Source organism: Chelonia mydas, chromosome 1 (assembly GCF_015237465.2).
Source record: "Chelonia mydas isolate rCheMyd1 chromosome 1, rCheMyd1.pri.v2, whole genome shotgun sequence".
Taxonomy (NCBI): domain Eukaryota; kingdom Metazoa; phylum Chordata; order Testudines; family Cheloniidae; genus Chelonia; species Chelonia mydas.
Window position 1 is genome coordinate 116,808,699 of NC_057849.1, and position 27,441 is coordinate 116,836,139.

Genomic DNA, 27,441 nt, shown 5'->3' on the forward strand with positions numbered 1-27,441 from the left:
AAGAATTTAAACACCCCAAGATTCATACTGTGACAACAGGCATAGAAAGCAGCGGCAGTTCAAGCACTCTTATTTCCTTTCACATTTAACAATTAAGTAATATTTTGTAATAGACAGCAGCAGACCGTTGTCAGAAAGTCAGGAAAATAAATTTAGAAGAACTACTGCTAATCACTCACAGCAGGAATGGAATGAATGGAGGTGGGGAGGCAAGAAATGAGTTGGAAAATTCTGAGCAGCTCTTTCTAAGCTTTTACTTCCTAAACCTGTTTTCTTATGCCACCCATTAAATGATAAGCCTTGAAACTTTGGCAGGTTTCCTGAGTGGAGGGAATATTTAGGCTGGTACTTAGGAAGGAGCTTCTTTTAAGTAACTCATCATTCTTCCCTCTCTGTCTCTCTCTGTATATGCGTTTTTTTGTTGCTTCCTTGATCGTGAAGTGGGCTTATGTTAATTCATTTTTAAGTTTTTCTGAAGAAAGTCTTCCATTTTTAAGGAGTTATTTTGGGCCCTTCTCCCCCAACTCTAATCTGATGGGAGAACTGAGTGATGTGTGGAAATAGATAGCTTTCCTTGCAGTCCGTCCAATTAATTAGAGATTTCAGCACATGATTGGGTTATCTTTATTCTCTCTTTCTGTACCATAGTTTGATTTTTGGTTCTGCATTCTGTGTCAACATATTCAAGACCACTTGGCTTAACAGTAGTGGTACATAGCAAAAATACCAAATTGTGATGAAGCTCAAGAAGGTACTGCATTCACCTTCTGTATTTAACATGATCTCTTGCAAGTAGCAATACTGAAGTCAGTGGGAGCTGCAGGTGCTCAGCACATCTGAAAAGCAGGATACTTTTTTTTCAGATGCTTAAATACAGATTTAGTTATCTATAGGTACCCGAGGTTGAAAATTTTGGCCCCAAGTCTCAGATCTATGGAGTATGTGAAGTCCACCAAACAGGTGGTGTTTTCTTCCTTTCTCATCTTCTTTGGGAGGAAAGAAATCTGTGGCTATGCACCTTTTATCTTTGATTCCCACAGTCCATCATCAGGCTGGTTTCTAACAATTTGTCCTCGAGAAGTTTTATTTCAAGTTCTACTGATATGAGAAAATGACCGTTGCATTACTCTGGAAGGATTGTCTTGCATTTCAGATGATGCCATCAGTGTGATGAGAATTTAACAATGCATTTAGCCAGTTTAATTGGTTTTGAACAGATATGTAGAACATCTCAGATGGATTCAATCCAAGAGAAGAAAACCTTCCTTTTAAGCAGCTATTTTTTATTGAAATTGCTAATTCTGTTACTATAGACTGTCACTTTTTCAAGCATTTAGACGCTACGTTCCATAATTAAATCTCGCATTGATATATATACTTCATTCCAGCATTAAGTACATTAATACTGTACCTGCCTGCTTTTACTGGCTTGACCACTCTATTTTTACTTAGCTTTGACAGTATTCTACACATGCATGTTTTTCTATGTGAGGCTTTATAATGGAACTTAGGCTCAAACGGGTTTGTTTTTTTTCTGTGTAGTTTAAGCTTCATTTTCAAACAGTGTTTTTGAGAGAGAACACATTTTAAAATCCTAGAGGCTCTGTTAAAAGCTCTAATTTGCAAATTGCCCTACTGTTCTAATTCTTTACAGTTCTCTTATCCATAGTCTTATCTCTTTAGTTTTGCACAAAATAAATAATACAAATTGATTAACTTTTTTTAAAATTAAGAATTTGTAATGTAAGATTTGAAAGTGAAAAATGTCAGCAATTAGAATCCAATTGATTAAAAACCATTGCTCTATGAAGCAGCTATTCTTACATTTTGTGTTAACAACCAAGCCTATTTGAAATACTTGTTTTGGTTATAGTTGAGCATTAGCTTTACCTGGCCATCTGTTATGTATAGGTAACCAAGGTAATAACAATAATATGTGTGTCCCTTTTCTAAAAGGAAGGAAACATGTATCCGTCTCTCATGAAGCGCTCATGTTTTTTCCAGGTGAATTTCTCCCTTTATTTAATTTAAAATGACAAACAGAGGCTGAAGTTACATTTGTGATATTAGTGTCCCAATCCTGTAACCCTAATTCACATGAGTATTGCTTACTTGTGAAAATAATCCTATTAACATCAACAGGACTGTTTGCATGAGTAAGGCCTCCTGATGAAAGGGTTACAGAGTCAGGTCCAGATCTCCCACTTTTCTGGTAACAGAGCCAAAGTCTTATAAAATGTTTGTGCTTCCAGGAAAGATTTTCTTCCAACAATCTGGAGTTGTTTTTCTTCTGCCTCTATCAGAGTATGAAATTTTTGGAAGAAAATAAACAGTAGATATAAAGTTTCAATTTTACAGGTGAAAGGAATAGGATAATTTGGCCCATTAAGATCTTTGTCAGCTGAATAAACATAACAGTGTAAACTTGAATGAGCAGTCAGTTGACAGATTTTCATCTTGAGCACCTCCTCTTCATAGCAGCAAAATGAGGACAGACACATGCATGGAATTAAGTGACAGGCTGCAACTTTTATTAACCTTTAGCACAGGGGAGGCGTAGTACCTGCCAATCACCCATACTCTCCTATACCAGGCATTTAATCGGTTCCAGTGCAGGAATTACAGGGCTCCTCACCATATAACTCATAACTCGGGGTAGGATCTCCTCAGCCTACCCCGCAGGATTCAGTTCTCTCTGAGTCCTAGCACCTTCCCCCCTGCAAGGGGGACACAGGGTGCAAAAGAATGGGGACCTGAGCCCACCAGAGCCACAAGGTCTGACCTCGATCCTATCCCATGAGCCCAAGGCCCATCACCAAAATCCCAGGTCTTTTACCCCTGGGAATCATTCATTTTATCCTTATAACCACAAAGGAAATCCACCACAAATTGCAAGGAATAAACAGCTCCGCCCCAGTACCTCAGATAAGTACTAAGCACGTTCCTACTTAACTCACCGTGGCTTGAAGGTGCTGCAAGGAAGGCAAAAAGCTCCTTGGTCCTCTACCAATTGATCCAGGGAAGAAAAAATTCTTTCCTGACCCACAATGGGCGATTGGCTAGACCTGCAGCATCCATCTGGCTGGATTCCCGTTCCTCGTTCAGGTGGGTAGGGTGAGGTTGCTGGATGGAGCCAAAAGAGGCTCCACATGCCCCCTGTCTCAGGTTAAATCCTGAGAGCTGGGGAATGCTGGCCCATCAGCACCCCTCTCGCCAGCTGGTCATTGGGTACCAGAGACTCCCAGGGGAAGGGGCTGCCTAGTGTCCCTTGGTGAGTGTCTCCCTCCCTTGCTTCTTGGGCTGTACCCTTTCACCACTGGCCTCATCAAGTTCCCCACCAGTTGAGGCAGGTGGGTGGCATTTTTGTCAAGGTATTCTTTAACTATCCAAGTGAAATCAAAGCATTTTTCCACTACTTTTATCTCATTGCTACATAAAGAGCAGAAATATGGAAAATGAATGATAGAAGTGCTTCAATTCGAATGGTATACTATAATCTATTCACTTGCTGGGACATTGTCTTGCATTAAAATAAAACTGAGTATGTTTCATGATATTATGTGTTAATGATTAACATTTTCACCGGTGAATTACAAAAGGTGATAATTTCTGCATCACATTTTAAAACAAATTGTTGCTTGTGATTGTTGCAATATATAATACACTTGTGCAATAAAGTGTGCAAATTATTCTCATGCTTCTCTGCTGAAGTAATAGAGCTAATAATTTAAATGAGATGTAGCAATATTTTCCCTTTCCAGTTTCAAAAGTTATTTGAGCATTAGGCTTGAAAATATCAACAGTGCCCATGCTGGAAAAAGAATTTCTTCAGAGTTTTGGCCTAATTCAGCAAAAGGACACACAAAATTGCCCTGACCGTATAAGCTATATTCATAATTATCAGGGTCAGTTCTCTTGTCTTTTTGTGTACAAACGAAAAAGTAATTTGTTCAGTCCAAACAACCCCGCTAATGCTGAACATTTAACTCTTCAATAAACAATGAGTGGAGTTGGGGAGGGAGGTTATTAAGTTAAGAAATTGGGAATACCTCAGAAGTGAATTTAAAATAAATCTATTGGCCCTGGTTCTCTTATCTATGCCAATTTACATCACCAGGAGTAACAAAGTGAAGCACAGTGGAATTATAACAAAGTTTAAGTGAATGCAGAACCAAGCCCACTCATAACCTCGAACTGATCTAGGTCATTCAAAGGACTGAACATGAATCCTTAAATTTCTCACAAAGAGACAAAACAGATGTGACTATAAACTAAAGGAGTTCCTCCCCTGCCTTGAGCCCTGTATCAGTCCAAATGTAGTCTCTTCCTGGAGTTTGGCTTTATAATTTATTCCAAAAGCAGCAGCAAAGCTGTAAACCTCCGCCTAAACTTTTTCCTTAATTTTGGTTACCCCTAGAGTTTCCCTGCAGAGATCTCTCTGTCATAGATAGGGTGATCAGACAGCAAATGTGAAAAATCAGGACAGCGGGTGGGGGGTAATAGGAACCTATGTAAGAAAAAGACCCAAAAATCGGGACTGTCCCTATAAAATCGGGACATCTGGTCACCCTAGTCATAGTCCCCAGTTTCTTTTAACTAAAAACAACTCCCACATCCTTCATGTTCATAGTGGAGTTAAAAAGATACTCCTGCCTTAGAGAATCAGCAGGAATTATTCAGCATCTCTCTGCAGAGTTTGAACACATGCTAACAAGCTGGGTCAACAAAAGAACTTTGCCTTCCTGTGATAGGGGCTCAGAAAACAGCCCTCAAATAACAAAAGATAATACACTCTGGATGTGTTTTAAAACTACCTTAGACATTTGCACATCCAATTCCCATTGAAATTAATGGAAATTGGGTGTCCAAATCCCTTAGAAGGCTATTATAATTCCACTCACTTTGTTTCTATTTCTCATTATCTAAGTCCTTCTGTGTCCCCCTCCCGCACCATGGCATCTGAGTGACACAGGCACCCACAGTTAAAACCACTTTATTGGCTACTGTAGAAATTAAGCAGCTGGTTGACTAGGCATTTTTCAATATCCAGAACCCTTACTCATTTCATTTAATTATATCTGCACCTGTTGTTATTCATTGCAGAAAAAGGATTGAAAACATTGTTTAATTACAGAGCATGAAAACCTCTAACTTGAGTCTTTTAAGGCTTGCAGTTCTCAATGATCTAGCACAGATTCCACTCCAGATTTATAATTAAGTGCTCCAACCTAACTGCTTTATCACAGATGAACCTCAGGTGTACAATCCATAAATTATGTTTCTCAGAGAACCTCTTTGTTCACCATTTTCGTTTTCTGACCTTCATTCACAACGTTTTATTTGACTTGTCTCTTCAACTGGGCATGGGCATGGCAGTGTCCACTACGAAAACCTCAAAATTTGGGACTAGTGATATCACTAACTGAACTATCTGTCGTGTATACTGAGAATGGTACAGTGGAAAATAGATTTTGTAATTATAAACATGGTTGAAATGTCTATGCTTGTACTGTTATTATTTCTATCCCACCCCCACCCACCGCACATCTTTCTTGCCCCTTACCATAATAATTCATCAAAGCACTAAGCTTTAAGTACCATTCTGAATAAGGATGGACAGAGGCTTGATTTTACATGTTTTGCTAAATAAGGATGAACTTAAGCACATTCTTTGCTGAATCTACACCTGGGCACTTTTCAGATAAATTAAATACACAATGGCAAAGTCCCTTTTGGACTTCATGTATTTTTCTTGTCTTCTGCCCTCCTTACTTAAAGGAAGCTCTGCCTGGGGATTTTTTTTTTTAAATTATCATTGTGCCAGTTACAGTGGAAATGTTTTGTCAAAGAGAAGGATCTTGAAGCATGTTCAGACTCCGGGTTGATCTGAGCTTCTATGGAATCTAATTCCACAACTGAAACTCCTCAATTGCAAATGCTTCATCTCTGGCTCTCTTGCGCTTCATCCTGGGTTTTGAAAGCTGCAAGGTCCAAGAAGAATGCAGCGGTCTAGGATTGGTCATGGATGGAGATACAGTAACTGATGACCCTGGGACCTGACTGGATTGTGGCTTTGGAGATCAGGACCAAGACTTTAAACTGACAATGGAAGTAGATTGGGAACCAGTGGAGAGATTGAAGCACAGGGATTAAGTGCTCACAATAGTTTAGCCTCTTCACTAGGCAAGCAGACACATTTTATACAAGCTGGAGCATAGGGGGTGGGATAGCTCAGTGGTTTGAGTATTGGCCTGCTAAACCGAGGGTTGTGAGTTCAATCCCTGAGGGGACTGTTTAGAGATCGGGGGTAAAAATTGGGGGTTGGTCCTGCTTTGAGCAGGGGGTTGGACTAGATGACCTCCTGAAGTCCCTTCCAACCCTGATATTCTATGATTTCCATTGATTCCACTTTATATCTGGTGAATTACAATAATCCACTCAGGAGAGGGGGGGCAAATGCACCACTGTGGCCAGATCCTCCTCTAGGAATAAAAGACTGAGTTTTCTAGCAAACTGCAGTGGAGGAAGGTTTTTTCCTATCACAGATGTTACTTGATTGTCTATTTATATTACAGTAGCACCCAAAATGTGCAGAGAGCTGTAGAGACTTGTAGGCAGACACAGTGTCTTCCCTGAAGGGCTAAAATCCTGAAAAGACAAACAGAAAAAGGATAGGTAAAATGGAGAAAACATAAAAACAAAGCAGTCTTGATAAGTCAATGTTGTTATTTTTGTGTTACATTAAACATATATAAAATTATTCCCACACATATCTCCTCTATTTTAGCTTAACGCCACACATACTCTTGTAAAAACTGCTGTACACACAAATAAGAGTCATACACACAAATATTAACACACACACACACACACACAGAGGGGTGTGATGCTCATCATCTGTAGTTTTTATATTAATAACAGGGGTTGCTACATTATAATAAACAAAGGTAGTTTATATTATAATATAACTTCATTTCAGGAAACAGCTAAGATTGATAAGTGACAATGTACTTAACTATCACTTAATTTGCCCAAGCTCTTAAAATCAAGGAAATTATTAGTTAATGACATAAATATTACACTTGCCCACATATTAAACAAATATATTATTCTGATTAAGTATTTTAAAATGTGTATTTCATCAAAATACAATGTTTTAATATGCTATCTTAGTTAACTTCATTTCAGACTCCAGATATTTTGTTCTAAGGGATACCGTTAAATAGAAAATATCAGCTAACATATTTATCAACTACTTCTCCATGTACTGCTGATGTTAGATATAGCACTTTGGGGATCGCTGTTATACTGTTCATATTTTGATTGTTATCATTTCTATCTAGGCTTTACTAAAGAGTGGTTATACAACAAGAAAATATACACATTAAGCTCAAACTGATTTCAGTGGCAGCCACTCTTGTCTCTTTATCTAACCTGAGTTCTTATACAGCACCTATCGTTAGGGTGTCTGACGTTATGTCTGCCCTACAGAGTTAAGTCGATTTAAGCTACATCGACAATCCTCCACCGCTGTAATTAAACCGCTTGTTCACATTCACATAACGAATCTTGCGACGGTGAAGCATGTCCACGGTTGGCGGTCTTGCATTGACAGAGAAAGCACTGCACCGTGGGAAGCTATCTCACTGTGCAACTCACCACCATCTGCCACTGGGTGCTCTGGGCAGGGATCGCAGCACATCGTGGTAGGCTCAGCGTTCCATGATGCGGTTTTCTTTGTCCCATCATTGCATGGGCTTCCTACTATGTATCACGCCACTTTTCAACAACTCCTGTAAACTGTGCTTCTGTCATCTCTGTCTGAAAGCATGGATCCTGCATTGCTCTCCAATCTTGTGATGAGCGTTAAGAACACAATAGGGTTGATCTTGCAATATTTCATGAGCTGCGAATCTGATAATGACACTGTGGTGTTTGCCCTGCTGTGTGCCATGGAAAGTAACAATTCAAGATTGATGTTGGCATTCACAGAGCAACTGCACATGGTGGACCGTCTGTACTGGGCTCGGGAAATAATCACTGAGTGGTGGGATAGCATCGTGTTGCAGGTATGGGATGATGAGCAGTGACTACAGAACTTTCATATGCGCAAAGCCACCTTCCTCACCATCTCTGCTATGAAACTGACCTAAGGATTTTACACAAATTTGTATGTATATTGATCTCTTAACTATGTATAACTCTCTTTTATTAATAAATCTTAGATTTTGTTAATAAGGATTGCTGTAAGGGTGTATTTGGGTAAGGTCAGTGGTCTTTTGGGAGTGGTAGAACTTTAATTACGGTGAATAAGGTTTTCAATAACCCCTCACTATATTAGCATTGGCTGTCTAGATGGGAGCCAAAGGTTGGATTGCTTAAAGGGGATTATATTTGACTTCTCCAATGTGGTGTCATAGACGCTGTTTTGTTACTGGCTTGCTGAATCTAATTATAGAATAAACCAGTTTATTCTGTAGGGATTGTCTACCCTATTCCTTGCTGTTTGCCCTGAGTAAGCATTCTCAATGTGACCCTTCCAGGCACCACAACCACAGTAATATATATGTATAATAAAGGAACACAACTAAGTAATCAGGCAGCTGCATTCTGCACTATCTTAAGTTTGAGTGGTCTTCGAGTGTTGTCACAAGTTGAGCACATTACAGCAAACTAATTATTATCCTTATTTCGACTTGTAAAATTGCAAAGGTTATTATGAGCATGAAATAATCCAGGACATTTTGAAAACCAGCCACACTCTATGATTCTGATTTCCTGTAGCAATATTTTTAATGGTTTTCTATACTCTTTGTAAAGAATGTCTTTTTGTTTCTAATGTATTACTATAGCTATACAATAACAAGCTGGCTGTCTGAAATAGAAGAAACAAGTATCAGATGAGTAAAATCACCAAGGAGAAACAGGATAAAGGCCTAGCTTACACTACAGAGTTAGGTTGACACAAGGTGGCTTACATCAACCTAATTATGTCAGTGTTTACACTAGAATGCTGCTTCTGCCGAAGTAAGTCGCCTGCTACACAAACATAATAACTCCACCTCGACTAGAGGTGTTGTGCTTAGGTTGGTGTCGTTAGAGCAGCACAGTGTCCATGTAGACACTGAGTTCTTACATCACCTGTTCTCTGTCAGCCCTGAGTAGGGCTGAGAGCTGGAGCTCCTCCCACCCTGGTGCTCACAGCCCGAGCTGTCACCAGGCACTAGCTGGAGCTGTCAGCACCCGGGCCTCGGGGGGAGGGCTCCAGCTGTGAGCCTGGCCCCTGGCTGACAGCTTGGGCTGTCAGCACTGGAGCAGGGGGGAGAGGAGGCTGATAGTTGAGGCTGTCAGTCTCAGGGCTGCTGAACTGCAGCTGTCAGTGTCCCACAATCCCCTACCTCAGTCGGTGGAAGCACTCCTAGTCAGGGCATGCCCCACCAACAGGTGGAACATAGTGTGGACATGAAGCACCACTTTAATTACTGTGTTGGCTGTACATTGACTTAACTTAAATTGACTTAATTTTCTAGTATAGGCAAGCCTTTAGTTTATGGTTGTCTGAGGGAAATAACTGAAGTGTGATAAAATTTACAAAAAAATACTTTCAAGTTGGAACTCAGGATTTATTTTTAACTTTTTTGTAAAATTGAGATCTGTGATATTTTAGAATTGTCTCTCAAAGAGAAGTGGTTTAAGCCTCATCACTTCAGTTACAATATTTAAAGCTAGAAAAAGCTCTGGTGGAGCTCCTATTCAGAAGAATTATGCCCCAGGGTCCTGGTCACAAGATGTAACCCAACCCATTTTATCTCCAGTTTCTCTGGTTCCATGCTATGCCTGAAGTTCCCAGTTTTAATCTGGCATCTGTTACACATTTCAGAACTGCACTGATGGATTTTGTGTTCTCTCTGGTGCATGGCAGTGGTATCTTGATGCTGACAGTAGCTTATTTTTGCAAGTGACTTCCTAAGACTCTTTCCAGTTATTTTCTTGATTTTCATAACTGAACCCTAAGGAGGGGAAAGAAACAAGAAGTTCTGGTGTAGCATATAATAGAATGCTGATTTCAATCCCCACTCTGAAAATTCTGAAAAAAAATATAAAAACCTAACATGAAAACAAAATACACTGAGCATATGTCCTATCACACTGATGGAGCCAGTGTTCCTTCTGGTGATGTTTCTTTACCTCAGCTGGACAGCTGCTTTCTCGCAGATCCATAAGTGCTTCTGTGAGCAGTCGCCTTAGGACACCAAAATGAGAGCTGCCCTCACAGTGGAGAATTGAGTGGCGATTGTTGTGTGGAAGCTGGCAACTCCAGACTGCTACCGATCAGTCACAAATCAATTTGGAACATCTACTGTAGGGGTTGAAGTGATGCAAGTGCTCAGGGCCATTAATTGTCTCCTGTTACAAAAGACAGTAGTCTGGGCAATGTGTGGGAAATAGTGGATGGCTTTGCAGCAATGGGATTCCCTAGCTGCGGCAGACGATAGATGGCACGTATATCCCAATTTTGACCCCAGACCACCTTGCAATGGACTATATCAACAGAAAGGGCTACTTCTCTATGGTATTACAAGCGCTGGTGGATCACCAGGTCATTTCACCACATCAAAGTGGGATGGTCAGCGAAGGTGCGTGACGCACGCATCTTCAGAAACACTGACCTGTATAGAAAGCTACATGCAGGACTTTCTTTCCAGACCAGAAGATTGTAATTGGGGATGTGGAAATGCCAATTGTGATCCTGGGAGACCCAGCCTACCCCTTGTTCCCATGGCTCATGAAGCCTTATATCGGAAACCTTGACAGCAGCAAGGAGCACTTCAACAACAGGCTCAGGAGATGCAGAATGACTGTGGAATGTGCCTTTGGCAGATTAAAGGGTCACTGGTGCTGCCTTTTTAGCAGGCTAGACCTCAATGAGGAAAATATTCCCATGGTCATAGCAGCCTGCTATGCTCTGCATAACATTTGTGAAAGTAAGTGGGGAATGTTTCTGCAGGGGTGGAGCCTTGAGGTGGATCGGCTGGTGGCTGCTTTTGAGCAACCAGACACCAGGGCAATTAGAAAGACTCAAGGCGGGGGGCTATTTGAATCAGGGAGGCTTTGAAGGAAAATTTTGACAGTGAGCCCCAGTACTGTGTCTTCTGTAATTAAGGCTACGTTTTAGTCATGGGTATTTTTAGTAAAAGTCATGGACAGGTCATGGGCAGTAAACAAAAATTCACGGCCCGTGACCCGTCCATGACTTTTACTAAAAATACCCATGACTAAAACTTGTGGGGGCTGCCCAGGGCTCCCTCAGATGCTGAGGGAAGGTGGACCGGGTGCTGGGGGGGCGGGCAGTGGCGCGCAGCCCGGGACCTCTGCTGGTCCTTCTATATGGATCTGTGAGAAAGCAGCTGTCCAGCTGAGGTAAAGAAACATCACCAGAAGGAACACTGGCTCCATCAGTGTGATAGGACATATGCTGTGGGGGGAGTAGTGCTGTGGGCAGAGGCAGTGCACAGAACTGGCTGGCCATGCCTCTGCCTAGCAGCTGAGCGAGGGGGATGTCGCTGCTACTGGGGAGCACCCCAGGTAAACACCGCCCAGAGCCCACCTCACCCCCTCCCATTCCCCAATCCCCTGCTCCCTCCCACACCCAAAAGTTGCACTGTAATATTCCCCTTGTAATGATTGCTGAGTGCATTAAGTGTACTCTTCAAATGCTACTATTGCTGTTGTGTATGAATTTCATCAGCAGCCATCATATGTAGTCCAATAAAGATTTGTTTTCTTTCCATAAGTTCATTTTTATTTAACAGCTATACAAACATTTCTATTACCTAGAAGGGACATTACAATGAAGAGCACTTTTTAATGAGGCTCTCACAGCTGGGTGTATGTGCAGCTGTCATTGTGAAACATGCCTCTAAGGGTGGAGTGTCTGGGGTACTGTGGTGGGCCAGGAACATACAAGGGATGTGTGTGTGTGGGATTTTGGGGAGGCCATGGAAGGCAGTTCTGAAATGGCTGCAGGGGGAGGCGAGTATGGATGTGTTCTTCCTGCAGCACAGTCAGGGACCTCAGCATGTCCGTTTGGTCCTCGAACAGCTGTATGATCTGCTCCTTCCCCTGTTTCCTCTTCTGGCTATCCATTTGCAGTTTTTCACTGATAGCCTCTCTCCAAGCTCTCTCCTTGCTATCTGCAGGATCAGATGATGATAGCACTTCCTTGAACATGTCTTCTTTACTCCTCCTGGTACATCTCCTTATCAGACTGAGCTCCTCGGCCGGTGTTCAGGAGGAGACTCTCAAGGCCATATCTCCAAAAGCTATAGAAACAATCGACAGAGGCACTATTGTGAGTGCATGCACCACCTTGATTCATACAAATTACATACACCACTTTCTCACTTTCCCTTGGCAAGCATACAGCACATCGAGAGCCCTAACCATGGTGAGTTAGGCACAAAGGAAAGGGAGTAAGATGGGACAAATCGGGGGGGAGGTTAATGGTGGATCATTAATCACTACAAGCACTTAGGGACACTATTCTGAATACTGGCACTGTTTTCCACAGGCGGAGTAATAGAAGCTGATATCTTGCTCCTGAGGGTAACCGAGGATGCTCCTGCATGTGTGTGACTGCAGACCAAGTCCATATGCTGCTCACCTGTGTGCTGCTTTGGTGCCTGCAGACATAACTGCTGATTGGTGTAGCAAAGGATTGCAGAGTACTTCCACAAAAGTTTCCTAGAGATCAGTATGGAGGATTCCCGGGACATCCCGGTGTGCATCAACAAACTTTTCCACATGCCCCTCCCCCAGTCTAGCTACACAGGGGAGTGAGAAATAGATGCATACAGTGCTACTGTTGGTTATTTCTATCCCTCTTCTACCCTGGAAACAAAAATAGCTCTAGCTCATTTCTCCCTGCAATATCGAAGCACAATGAGTACTTACCAGAGCTCCCCTGTCCTGCATCCGGCATGCCAGAGCCAGAGTGCTGGGGCTGGCTAGATCCCTCCAGAGATTGAAACATGCCATGCCACCAGACAACCCTGTCACCTGTCCTCCATCCCGATCCTCCTCCAACTCCTCTTCCTCATCCACCACTTTGTCCTCAGGGTTCACTCCACTGCCTCCAGTCCCCATGGAGTATCCACGGGGCTCTTGGCAGTGGAGTCGGGGTCGCCACCAAGGATGCAGGTAGCTCCTTGTAAAAGCGGCATGTCTTTGGCAACACACCAGACTGACAATTGGCCTCCCTTACTTTCTTGTGTGCCTGCCTCAGTTCCTTAATCTTTGCGCAACACTGCTGCGTGTCCCTCTCATACCCATTCCGCTCCGTGCCATGAGCAATCTGCCCATAATTATTGAAGTTCCTATGGCTATTGCAGAGCTATGACTGCACAGCCTCCTCTCCCCACAGACCTAGCAGATCCACCAACTCCGTTACAAGCCTGCCTGGAGTACGTTTGCTGCAGGGAGCTGCCATGGGAAGATGCTATGTGAGCTGTCCACGCTGAGAAAACAGGAAGTAGAATTTCAAAAATTCCCAGGTCTTTAAATGGGGGAGGATCGCATGCCTGTGTACCTGGCTGCAGGGCAGCGGAGTTCAAAGTGGTGACCAGAGCGGTCATGATGGGTATTAGGGGTCATCTCCTGGAGGTCTATGAGGGTGCCATAAGCAACGCAGTGTCTACACTGGCACTGCCTCATTCTAACTTCATTGCAAAAAACTGTGTGGCTCTTGTCCAGGTGGTTTTATTATGTCGGCATAGCAAGAGAGTTACAGCAGCGGAGGAGCATTGCAGTGTATACATCTCCACTGTTTTGTCAACAAAACTGTAGTGTAGACATGTCCTCAGTTTGCAGCCAGATTTTGCTGAAGCTGGCACTTCAGTTTTGAATCTCTACCACAGAGAAAGAAGCTTTGAATAAGTAGCAGTAAATCCAGAAAAAACAGCAAGAGGGTTAATTAGACTGTGGGATAGTAGGAGTTACCCTTTACAGTCCAACTTTCCACTACTGCAGTTGGAGGTAGCATCAGCCTTCCCAACCTTATTAAGAGCATGGATTAACCTGGAAGCTGAAACCAAGGTACTTCTGCAGCAATGAGGTGCTCTTTGTTCTGTAGCTGCAGTGGTAAACTGCTAGTGGTACCAGTAGCTGTGAGTCTTATAGAAGGGTGGCTAGGCTGTGTGCTCCTTTTGGATATGGTGCTCCTTTGCCTTCTGTGTGCTCTCGTGAAACATACACCCTGTTATCCATTTAAGAATTAGGTTTTTCAGCCACCTTCTCGTGAGATTAGGCACAAGTACAAGGAGGTGGTTTGAGATGATTACATACGTCTCCTTTATATATTTACATTCTGGGGACCACCCACATCACAGAATGCATTTAAATTGTTCACCAAACTTTCTTTTGGAGTCAAGACTGAATTACAGATTCACTTTTCCCAGACTACAAGAAAAATTAGCTACTTTTCCAATGACTATTATTAGACACTTTTTTTTTTTTAAAGAGTAGGATCCCTTCACTGGAGACCTTTCAAATAGTGGGGAAAGTCTTCACACCTCCGAAATTCCTTTAACTGCTAGTTATTTAACTCTAGGTTGCAATAAAATTCTAGGTTGAAAACAAGCTCCTTTTTTTGCATGCAAATTTAAATATTTTTGGTGATGGTTTGGGGAAAAGGGATGAAATCCTCATTAGAAAAGGTGAGATCTTGTCTATTTTCAAATGATACTGATAAATTCTTCTGAGCATTGTGGAATTATAGTATTGTTTTAATTATTTCAATCGATAAGCCAGCATTGCTTCAAGCTGTACTTGAGCAAAAAAATGGCCTTTGGGAAACATGAGGTCAGTCTTATTTGATGTCACAACAGTGCCAGTGTAAATATCTATTAGAAAGCACTTTGTAAGTTCTACAAAGTAATCTTTCTTCTGTTGGGGAATGCCCACCTGTCAGCATCAAAAATGTTGTTTTATAGCATTTAAAATCTGTCATGTAATGCTTCTAATTACCATAATCTTCTCAAAATCCATTGCTACTGTAGTAATCAATTGGTTTCCTCAAGTATTAATAGTCAACAACGAGTTAACAAGCTAATTGGCAACAGATATAACACTTCATGTCTAATTATTTGGGTAATTAAAATGTACTTTTTCTATTATTCTTTCTCCAGAATGCTAGAAGATGACCTCAAGTTAAGTAGTGATGAAGAAGAGAATGACCAGGTATGAGCTACTGAATTCAAATGTAATCTGTAGAATGTTTAATACCAAGTCTGATTTATTCAGGTAATATTACGCTATTACTTTTTAAAGTATGTGTAGAGGTTATCAAAATAATTTAAAGTACTGTAAATGGAATACCAGATGTGCTTGTTTCGTGCCAGATTGTTTGTTTTAACTACTGTATTTAGTGGAAATGTGCTACACTGCTCTTGATTTATTAGCTGGATGTAATTCGGAAATATTTTTGGATACGTCTGTTTTTTAAATAAAAAAATAATTCTGTATTAAAGATTCACGTCCAAATCTTCAAACCTGGGTGTCCAAAGGTCCTAAATCTATATCTGGCACCGAAAATTAAAATGGTCTGATTTTCAAAAGGTGCTCATCTGCCATTGAAGTTGATGGGATTTGCAGGTGCTCAGTACTTCTGCAACCCAGGCCACTTACATGTTGGTACATGAATTTATGTGCATTACTTTAGGTGCCCAGGTGTGAAAAGGTTGATCTCATTGTTTTTAATTTCTCTTTAGTTTGGCTACATCTACACTTGGAGCTGGGGGTGTGATTCCCAGTTCCGGCAGACATAGTCATGCTACCTCTTATTGAGCTAGAGCAGTGGTTTTCAACCTGTCGTCTGCGTCTACTAAGGTCTGTAGACTATGGCTAAGATTTCCAAAGGGGTCCGCACTTCCATTTGAAATTTTTTAGGGGTCTGCAAATGAAAAAGGTTGAAAACCACTGGAGCTGGAGCAGTTTTTCTCAAGGTCCGGTATATGGACCGCGGCCAGTTCCTGAGATCTCCCTGACACAGGTTAGAAAGGCAGCAAGCCAGTCCCTGGTATCAAAAAGGTTGCTAAACACTGAGCTAGAGCACTAAAAATAGTAGTGTAGCCACAATAGCACAGACGGCAGTGAGCAGCAACATGGGCTAGCCACCCAGAATACCAGCCTGCCTGGATCCCCTGGGTATGTACTTGGGGCGGCCGCCGCTGCCCATGCTACTGCAGCCACACTACTGTTTTTAGTGCGCTTGCTCAATGAGAGCTAGTGCAAGTATGTTGACACAAGCTCAAAATCACACCCCTGGCTCACAGTGTAGACGTAGCCTAAGCATCTGTATTTTAAAACATGCTGCAAACTATAAACATTTATATTAGATAAACTAATATTTCACCAATTTTGAATAAAACAGTTGGGTGTTAAGAAGATTCAGCGCATGGATTAAAGTTGTTTACCATATTTAGAAAATTTCTTTTTGTTTAATGTATTTCTTGCAAGGGATCCCGAAACACGTCCGAGTTAATTACTTTTCTTGCATGTCTAGGCAGTTTAATGTACAGTGTGTAGACAGACTAGGGCAAGGCGAAATAAGAGACAAAGAGAATGTTCTGGGAACAGTAATGAGCTCAAGGAATTGTTGGGTTCAAGGAGTAGGATTATGTGTTTTAGGAAGTAAAAGTTAGGATTTAGGAGTCACAGTAAACCATTGAGTTAAGGAAGAAGAGATGAGTCTCAATTAAGGATGGGATTTGGAATCATGGAAACATGGGACAGGGTGGCTGTTTCTGAAAATGGTAGAAAATAGGCATATGAATCTATATTTCCCATGGCAAATGGAGATAGGGATAAGAAGGTGTATGCTAGTCAAGGAATGCAGGGTATAAGAACATAATACATTTTGGGGGAGGAAATTGCTGTTAATTCCTGCCTACTTCCACAGACCTGACATCTCTTTCTCCCTGTGCCACATCTTCAAGCTAATAATACCTTTCCTATGGCTCAGCAACTGGTATTGTGAATGTTAGCTTCTGGAATACTGAGTACCATGCAATAGAATATTACAGTATCGCCTTCTTGTTTTGTATAATCTATTTTTCATCTTATACCACCTCATACCTTTCAGAGTAACAGCCGTGTTAGGCTGTATTTGCAAAAAGAAAAGGAGTACTTGTGGCACCTTAGAGACTAACCAATTTATTTGAGCATAAGCTTTCGTGAGCTACAGCTCACTTCAGTACAGTTCACTTCAGCTACAGCTTCACTTCAAGTGTAGCTCACAAAAGCTTATGCTCAAATAAATTGGTTAGTCTCTAAGGTGCCACAAGTACTCCTTTTCTTTTCACCTAATACCTTGTTTACCTTTTTGATTATTAGTGTGCAGTGCATTAATGGTTTCAATGACTTTTACGCTGTTGCCCCTTTTTCCTGATCAGTGTGCTGGAAGATAGCTCCATTAGCACATCTTCCATGAAGTGGTTCCTCCATTTCAGACTAATTATTTTATATTTTAGACACTGACCTCCTTTTGCCATCTGCTGGACCAATCAGCTAAATCAACAATATCCTATAGAATCTGTTTGCATCATTGTTCCTTAATATTTACTCTACCTCTCAGTTTAATTATCTCAGAAATCCTGGAGATCTTGACCCCAATCCTGCGCTGCCTCCGAGCTGTGCTTAATGCCACTTTTGCCCTCTTTCCCACCAGTCCTGGGTGGCCAGGAACTAAGTTGTTCCGCCTTGTAAATTAGAGCATCTTCAAGGGTGTTTTGACTTATATCATCTCCCTATGACCTCCAGGAGCCATTCGGCAATGGGGGAATATTGTACAAGTGTGGAAGTATAGAAATTCCTTGACCTTGTCCCATTTCCCTGGATATATATTCTATACAAGGGGCCAGGAGTAGGATCCTCTATGGTGGTTCTTTGCCACCCAAGAATTTCTCTGACACTAAATTGGTAAGACAGCATTATGGCTGCTTTGTGCCACCAAAGAGGTATAAATCAACTGAAGCAGGGCTGAGGAGCTAGTCCCCTATTTTGAATGCCTTCAGCTAAATCATTTGTATATGTTATGAACAATTGATTTCCTAAAACTGTTCCCAGTGGCGAGCTGGTCTTGTGGTTAAGACACTGGTCTGAAACTGAGGAGACTGAGTTCAGTTCCTGGCTTTACCAAGACTGTCTGAGTGATCTTGAGCAAGTTGCTGAATCTCTCAGTGTCTTCGTTCCTCATTTGCAAAATGGAAATAATCATACTTCTTTACTCCCATGCATTGTCCATCTTGTATACTTAGAGCATAGATCCTCAGGAAATGGGCTTTTTCTTTTGCGTATTTATACCGTGCCTAGCAATATGGGGCCCTAAACTCTGATGGGACCTTTAGGCACTACCGTAATACAAATAATCCTTAGTAATTTCCCTTGTTGATGAGAAAAGTAGTAAATGTTCATCTGACTAGCAAGAGATGGGCCTAAATGAGAGTAATCACTCTCCAGCCAGATTCACAATTTACAACTACCTTTCTCCATCTGAACTTCATGGCTTGGTCCCACACCTTTAGCTGACATTTGTCCCCTGCTGTTTACCAGGTTTTTGCGCAGAAGCCTACTTTACTTCCTATTCCATGACTCTTACCTTACCCATTAATCTCAGATTTGAGTCAGAGGAACAGGAAGAAATGGGGACAGAAAAAAATATATGAATGAATTTCAGTTTTTTATATAACTAAGTGCTATTATCCCTCAGAATAATTATAATAATTCAGTAATTGAGGGGAAATTTTACAAGATTTAGAAAGCTTTTTTTTTTGCCATTACTTAAATCAGAAAAAAGATTTTTTTTAACAAGAATTCAAAATGTGGAGGGAAATTTTGTATTTGATTTTGAAATATCCAAGAAGCCAATGAAAAATGCTGAGGTTATACAGGTGAGGAGAGGAGCCTGACACATGTCAACACTGATGTTTGGAGAATTGTGACAAAGCAAGAGAACGTGAATGATGGGGATACAGAGGTCAAGATGGGAAATGGATATGTGAATAAGAGCTTCAGTAGGGGAGTGACCAAGGCCTTGCTGAATGTGGACTGCATTCCAGGGGTTACAATAGGCAAGATTCATAGACTTGGGAGCTATGGTGAGGCAAAAGAGGATAGCGTTGAACTGAGTGTGTGTGTAAGCGAGCCTACAGTAATTACATTATCCACACATACTAGACAGTCAATTTTAATTACATAAATGTATTTTCCTCCTTTAATGAGCGTAGTTTATCCATTTAAACTGATCATTTTAATTTTACAGGCAGTGATCATAGGAATTGATATGTAGAAGGAAAATTTCCAGTTGGCATATTTTATTTCATACACATTGAAGAAAATTTACCCTTTAATCCCCAATCAATATCTAAAGAGCACACAATTAACAGATAGCAAGGTCATTAACATAAATCTACAAGGTAAAGAGCCACTTCCTTTTGATTTATAATGAATAGAGTAATAATTTTGTCATCTCTCTCAGAAAGTGTCTGATGCTTTGTAGCATGAAGATGTCAAAACTGTACTTAAGATTGTTCAGAGTACTGAACTGGGGTGGTTATTGCCTCTTGGTTCCCTGATGTGTGGAATGGCACATGAAACATTCCCATTAGGATACTCTGCTTTTCATTGTAGAGGTCACTGGATAACTTAAATCAGTCTTGGGTGTAATATTAAAAGGAGATTGCCTATTGTAATATGAACAGTTCATTTTTTCTTCTTTGTCCTTTTACAATATGAAAATTTCCAAACAGAAAGCAGAGCCTTTAAGGGAAAAAACACTCTGAATTTACTTATGCAATTCGTGTCAATCAATGGCCAAATAAATTAACTGACTGCTATGCATACATGGAATAATAATCTAACGTATTTTTGCAACCCAAGTCTGTTTCCTTGAATGCATTTTTCTCCTCAGGATCAGGTTGGTTGCCGCTGAAATTTTGTGGCTGTGAAAATTTATTACCCACAGAGTCAATCTACATTCAGTCTGCCAAGTCTGAATAAATAGAGTCATTGTGCTTGTCTGGAATATGTAACCAAAGTTCAACCAGTCAGCTTGACTTTCACATCCCAAGAGATTCATAAAAGCCAACACCCTGGTATGTGCTCTTGATTCCTGCCAAAATTTTGTAAAATTGTATAAACAGAAGTTGAAGAAGGAATCAAAACTTGGTCTAAGAAACGTGGCTCCAGACTCAAACTCTTGGTGTACTTGAAGAAAAGAACTAAGTTTTAATACTTTGATTAATAATGATATGGACATCTCTTAGCAAGAGCAGGTAAATAGGTTATGAAGATTAAAGAGCTATATACAGGGTACATAGGAAATCAGTGAATTATCTCAAACACTGCTTAATACATTCATTTTGCCTATGTAAGTTATACAAAAGGAAAAATTAGAGCAGCTTTTACATGTAAATAGCTGCCTTCTTTAGGCGCTGATAGAAATAGATAAACACTGCAGGATCACACTCCGGTATTAGACTAATACATATGTAAGTTTCCTTCCATCTAAAATATAGCATTACACACTATTGATGCTTAGCTTTAATATAATCCAAAATGAATAAGCTGCTGTCAGGATTCTTAGTAGTACAGGAATTTAGACACTAGTTGAAAACTAGCAGCTCTTTTCCATCCTTATGAATGAAGCAAGAGTACATTAGTCCAATCACTCAATCACAATCAATACAGCTATATATCCCCCAGCAGAAAATAATTTGTTTTTAGAAGTCCTCAAGTTGTGTTTAGTGAATATGTCTTACTACAGCCTACATTATCAGACAATACTATGTCTTGAATTTCTGGACATGCATTCACAATCAATACAAAGTTAAAATTTGTAATGAAAAGAAAGGCCATGCACGTAAACTTCTCCAGAGTCGAATCATTTTTAACAAAGCTAAATAAATCCAAGTAAATACAGCCTCTACATCTGAATTTAAAAGTCCCAGGAAATTTGAAACAGTGACTTATTTCAATCTGTAATTAGTTCCAAAACTGGGAGCAAAATGGCGACCTGCTTTTTTGCCATAAGATCTTAGATGATATTATGGGGCTTTATGAAGTCTAATATCAGCCAATCACAGAGCACAGCCAGGTGCATAAAGAGAAAACAGATCCACCAGGTAAATTGGAACAGGGCCATGCAATCTGTTAGCCATCAGAACTATTTTTAGTGAATATCTTGCATAACAGGATGCTAATTGCATTTGCATATGCCATGGCCAGAGAATGTACCCACATCCGGTCATTTCCGCATAGTACTCCATCTATGCACCCCTTCGTTGGTGCTGTACTTGCTGCCTTCTCAGGAATGACAATGAGCAGAGAGATGAGAACAATCAGACCTAAAAAAAAACACAAAGCAAACATCTTTTCAACATCAGACCTGGGTTTAAAGGTTTGGAAACAATCTTCAAAATGTTTGGAGGTTTAGGGTCTGATTCTGAACCACCAATATTAATGGGAGTTTTGCCATTTATTTCAATGCAGGTAGGATTGGTTAAAAAAAACAAAAAACCACACACATCCAAAAGCTTAGTCAAAACCTATCTGTCTTTTTCAAAATAAGTTGGTTTTCCAAGATGTTCTGGGAAACTTGTAAAAAAAAAAAAATACCTTTCCTTTGAGAACAATCTGTTTATGATGATTCTCCATAGTACAAGAAACCTATCTCATGGTATTTTGGTACATCTGCTTCTGGTCCTGACCTGAACTGAGAAGAGCAGAGATGAGCAAAAATGAAAATAAAAAAATGTTTGGTTTCAGGGATTGGTGAAGTCTCAGGCCAGCCCTTCCTTAATCTGGACTGGTTTGCTCAGCCCTCTGTTCTGTAGGTAATGTGACTATATTTCTTGATTGGAAAAAATGATCCTCATTATTAATATGAACTTCACTTACCCAGGGTAAGTCCATTATTATCTGCATATTAAAAGAATGATCCTTTTGGCAACAAACCAAACTAAAATCTGGAACAAGATTTAAGTAAGTCAATGGAGCCAATTTTCAGCAATGCTGTGGTTTGCCTGCACTGATTTTAAAGCTTTGTGACATCTACATTTGCACTTTAGCAAGGAATGACAAGACCACCATGATTGCCTCACTGAAACTGACAGATAAGACACCATAAGAGTGCAGTCTGATCCTGCCAAACTTGGCTCACATCAGGGCCTGTGTTACAAAATCAGATTCAGTGTATGGAAGGCAGGATCAAGCTCTCAATTTGAATACTGTTGCCATGACTCACAGTACTAACATAAATTAGAGATTGGCCTAAATCAAAGTTTAGGGAGGTTCACAATAGATCAAGTTCTGATTTGGGTTCTTCTCTAGTAGCAAACACTTTAAAAGAGACTGTAAATTAAACAAATACAAGCACATCTTTCTTCGCTCCCCATATTGATACTTCTGCTAAATAAAATTGTTTCTTTACACATCTCCAAATTCTGTCTATTCCCACGATCACAAATGTTGTCCAAGCCTGAGGATTTCTCACCTTGACTACTACAACCTCCTCATCTCTGGCTGCCTAAAAGCTGGCCTTGTCTTCTTCAGTATAGCAAAAATTCTTCCACTGAAATTATCTATATTGCCTGCCATCTGACCACGTCCAGCCCCAGTCACTAAGGATCTGACCCAAAAACCAATGAAGTCACTTCAACAACTCTTGCTGACTTTAAAAGGCTTTGGATCAAACACTAAACCTTTCACTTGTTTTCCCTGGCCTTCAACATCAAATTTAAATCAAAGCTCTTCACAAATTAGCCCCTGCACATCCCATTTCACTGTCATCTCCTCTAAAGCTGCACAATCAACCGCTGCTCCCATATCCTTCTCCCCCTTCATTTCCATTCCTTCTTCCATGTGAACATCTATACATGAAACCCATGCCATGTTTCCATCCTCTGCTCACCTCCTTAAAACACACTTCTTCTATGAAGACCATAAATATTAGTGCTCCTGCCAAAGAACTGTTAACAAGCAATAATAAATCATTATAATTAAATAACTTTTTTTAAAAAAAAAATATGGAGCTTACAAGGCACGAGCTAACTCCACCACTCAATTGCTTGCGTGCTGCTGCATTCCATCTACCATCCCTTATCTATGTCTATTTAGTGTAAGCCAATGTTTCCTGTGCTGGAGAAGTGAGCTCTCCCTCCAGAGGCAACAGACTAGTCAGGAAGAGGCATGAGGCAAGTAAGATGAGTGTTGCTGAGGAAAGCTGCAGAACCCCAGATCTGCCCCTCCTGCTCACTGCAAAAGTGCTGCCACGTCTGCAGATAACATAGCAGGCAGCTCCTTGAAAGCCATCTGTCTTCCTTCTCTCCCCTGCCCTCAGTATCTCTCTACAGGAACTATCTGTGGGAGCAGCCTACATATACAAGGGAAAAGGCTCCAAGTGTTGCCAAGCTATTCTCTGCCTCTATGAATTTAACTCAGGCTTGGTGTGGTACAAGGCTGTCCCTCCTCAGCATGAGTGGGAGTCTGAGGAGGAAGAAGATCAGAGGTACCAGAAGGGTTGACAGCAGGGAGAGTCAGCTAAATATGTGTCAAAGAGCAAAAAGAATAAGAAAAAAGACAAGACAGAGAAAAGACAAGAAGGAATAAAAAGAACAAACAGAAATGACGGAGAAAGGAGTCACAGTAACAACTGCTTTAGGACATTGCAAAGGGACCTGGAGAAGGATCCATCTGCCAGATCATCAGAAGAAGTTTGAGAACTGCTATTGTAAACTCTCCAGGGCAGGGCCTTCGGTGAAATCGTGCGCCCAGTGAGGTCAATGGAAGTTTTGCAATTGACTTCAGCGAAGCCTGGATTTCACCTCTTGTCTTCTTTCTTGCCTCCCGACAGTTTGGGCAGTGACTAAAAAAATACTTTGATACTTACAAAACATCACAAACAGTGATGGCAGTGGCAGTGGGCAGGGACAAAGTTAAGAATATTTGGTGTATCTAGAGGTGCATTTCCATATTTTCATGTTTTTGGCTTTTTGGAATAGTCCAACTGTAATTTAAATTCTCATGCTTTCTAATGATTTGTGTAAAACTTTGGCATTCTGTTGAAGTTTGGGGTAGTTTCCCCTGATGTGTTCACAATTTCAATGCCACTTTCACTAAAAAATTTTTGTCTTGGATTAAGAGAATCCTCCTTTGAAAGATGACTCTTTCTCTTTGCAAGGTAATTGCTGCTTCCCTGAACTGACAGAGAATTTTCGCCAGTGTCACTGGGCATTATTAATTTTATTAGTCATTTTATTAATATAAGATGGAACGAACTTTAATATTTTTAATGTAGACAAGTAGGAGCCAAATTACCTTGTGTCAGTTGGAATGCTACATGTGTATACAAAGGCAGAATTTGGTCATAGATCTTTTTGGGGTTCTAAAGTCAGAATAAAAAAATCAACATTTGCCAACATGGAAACTTTGCTAAATGGCTAATACTATGTATGCAGCAAATTTGGCATTACAGATATTAACTAGTTAATACAAAACCCCTGAGAGGTACTTAGTTATTATTATTTCTATGATATTGACAAGGAAACTGAGACAGACAGAAAGATTAAGTGATTTGTTCAAGGCTACATGATGAGACAGAGGCAGACTCTGGACTAGAACCCTAATCTTTTAATTCGTAGTTCCTGACTCACATCTCTAGACTACGCTGCCCCTTAAGATGAAGAAGGATTAGGAGAAAATGAACAACAAACTCCAGAAATATACTGATTAAAAAGCCCAAGGTGGCAAACAAATATTCAGGAGCTGAAAGCCCCTCCCCCCAAAAAATTTAGTAACTTTTTAGCTTGTGAACCTTAAATAAGCATTGACTGGATAATGAAACCACCAACGCATAGCTATTGCAGATTTACAGAAGAAACACTCAAACTATATAGTCGACAAATTATTTTTAAAACCCTCAGAAAAAAAACAGATTGGAAAAATAATCCTCAGAATAATATTAAGAGCAAAGAATATAATAAGATAAAGTGTGCTGAAATAATATACAGTAAATCAGCTGAACATGAGCTCCCAGTATAGTCCTGGGCCAAAAGGAATAATGCAATTCTTGGTTGTATAAACAGAGGAATATCAAGTAGGAATAGGAAGGTTATATTACCTCTGTATTTGGTTTTGGTGTGATCACTGCTGGAATAGTACGTCCAGTTCTGATGTCCACACTTCAAGAAGGATGTTGATAAATTGGAGAGGGTTCCGAGAAGAGCCATGAGAATGATTAAAGGATTGGAAAACATGCCCTGTTGTGATAGACTTAAGGAGCTATGTAGTTTATCAAAGAGGAGTTTAAGGGGTGGCTTAATCACAGTCTATAAGTACTTACATGGGGATCAGAAATGTGATAATATATGGCTTCTCAGTCTAGTAGACAAAGGTATAACTTCCAATGACTGGAAACTGAAGCTAGACAAATTCGGACTAGAAACAATGTGCAAATTTTTAACAGTGAGGGTAATTAACCATTTGGGACAATTTATCAAGGGTTGTGGTGGATTCTTCATGACTGATAATTGTTACATCAGGATTGGATGTTTTTCTAAAAGATATGCTCTAATTCAGCCACAGTGATTTAACTAGAAGCAGGAATTAATTCATGGAAGCCTGTGGTCTGTGTTATACAGAAGGTCAGAGCAGATGATCACAGTGGACTCTTCTGGCCTTTTAGATCAGAAAAAATGTGTTTCTGATCTTAAAAATAAAAAGTAAGAAAATTAAAGAAAGATGAAAGTCCACCCAACGCCTAAATACAAGCAGTGCAAAAAAGGTAAAGTCTGATTGACAAGACTCATGTAAGGACATTTGATCTGATGTGACTCCCAAGCTTCTGTATATTCTAATAATATCGGAATGCAGCTAACCTCATATCAACTTTGACAGCTTTTAATAGAAGTTGAAATATAATTATCCATGTCTGCTTCCTTTTGCAACAGATGCTAATTTCAATATCAAATGCCTTATCATGTAGTTCTTCCTGTGTATCAGTGCCCTGAAATGAAGTGGCAAAGACACACTCTGTAGTCCAGGTAATTGTCCTTATGGTCATAACCTTTCTGATTACTAGGCAGAGGTGGATCCTACAAATAGAGGAACACAAACAAGCTGTACTGAATATACCAAGTTCAGTTACATCTATTATGTTAACTGAATAAAGTTCAAGGAGGCAATGGACCAAATTCTTTTCTCACTTACAATGGTACAACCCTAATGAAGTCTATGGAATTATACTGGTGTAACAGAGAGCATAATTTGGCACAGTACATTTAACCTACTGTACTAATGGCCAGCAGGTAGTCCTCAGGAGAGTAAAAATTGACAGCAGAGTATCTGCATATCCAACCACAAGCTAGCTGGATCTCACATGCCAAGTGTGTGCTCTAGATGTACACTTCATTGTGTGGCTTCTGTGTCCCAAAGACACTCTTACAACCCATCAGAACATTTTTCAGGACCTTTAATTGGCCTGTTTTCCAAAAATCCCTGCAAACTCAGAGGTTTATGTAGCATTTCTGTTCCCAGTAGATAAAAAACTTAGAGATTTCTGGGCCCGCTTTAACTCTCCAGGATGTCTGTCGCAACAGCTCCATTCAACTTGTTCTGCTCACTGCTTCATGCCAATTACAACGAACTAGCTCACTGCTCAGTCCCAATTACAAGGAAGACATTTAATTTCCTCTTTGATTTCCCTACAACAACAGATTGCAACTTGTGGCGCTTCAAGTAGTTTTGGTAGCTCATTTAATACACACAGAAAACTGAATATCTGCTGATTATGTTCCCAAGCACCAGCTCATTGCAATAAAGGATGAAGAGAAGAGATGCAATCTCCAGAGCATGAGAATCTGAAAATGATTACTGCTGGCAGAAAACTTGTTTTGTCTCATAGTCCTGGGGTACAGTTAAAATCTTTCATGAATGGTTAATGAACTATAGTCAGATCAATGAAACTTTGTCCTAAATGTATCCATAACCTACTCAGGAGGGGGATGGAGGTGGCAGAACAGGCCTGGCCCTTGTAATTTGCGACCGTTGAAGTAGTGAAACCGAGTAATTCATCTAATGGACTGTGGCTAGTTTTTCAACTTTCTTTACATGAATCACCAAAGTGAGTTTTTTCTTTGCTGTTTCCTATCCAGCAGGAAAGTTTAAATTCAATGAGCCAAACTCTGAGACCCTTACTTATGTTGTGTCCCTTACTCTGTGACTGTGAGAGGAGTAAGGTTTTACTCATTGTAAGTAAGGGTATCCGAGTCTGGCCCATATTTGATTGTTTAATTATTTATCAACAGAAAAATTAGAATATTAAGCCAAAACACCCACTGTATTTTTTCATAGTGATAAATCATGAAGGTCTTCAAATTCTCTCAGTGA

General features: G+C 40.4%; 1 protein-coding gene across 4 annotated transcripts in view; it reads left to right on the top strand.

The window, feature by feature from the left end:
• Nucleotides 1-27,441, top strand: part of AFF3 (AF4/FMR2 family member 3) — a 482,362-nt gene that overhangs the window by 346,404 nt on the left and 108,517 nt on the right. For all 4 annotated transcript variants that reach the window (XM_037898291.2, XM_043537046.1, XM_043537051.1 and 1 more), the window contains one exon: nucleotides 15,186-15,237. In XM_037898291.2, coding sequence (XP_037754219.1) covers nucleotides 15,186-15,237 — 52 coding nt within the window. The remainder of the gene's footprint in view (nucleotides 1-15,185; nucleotides 15,238-27,441) is intronic.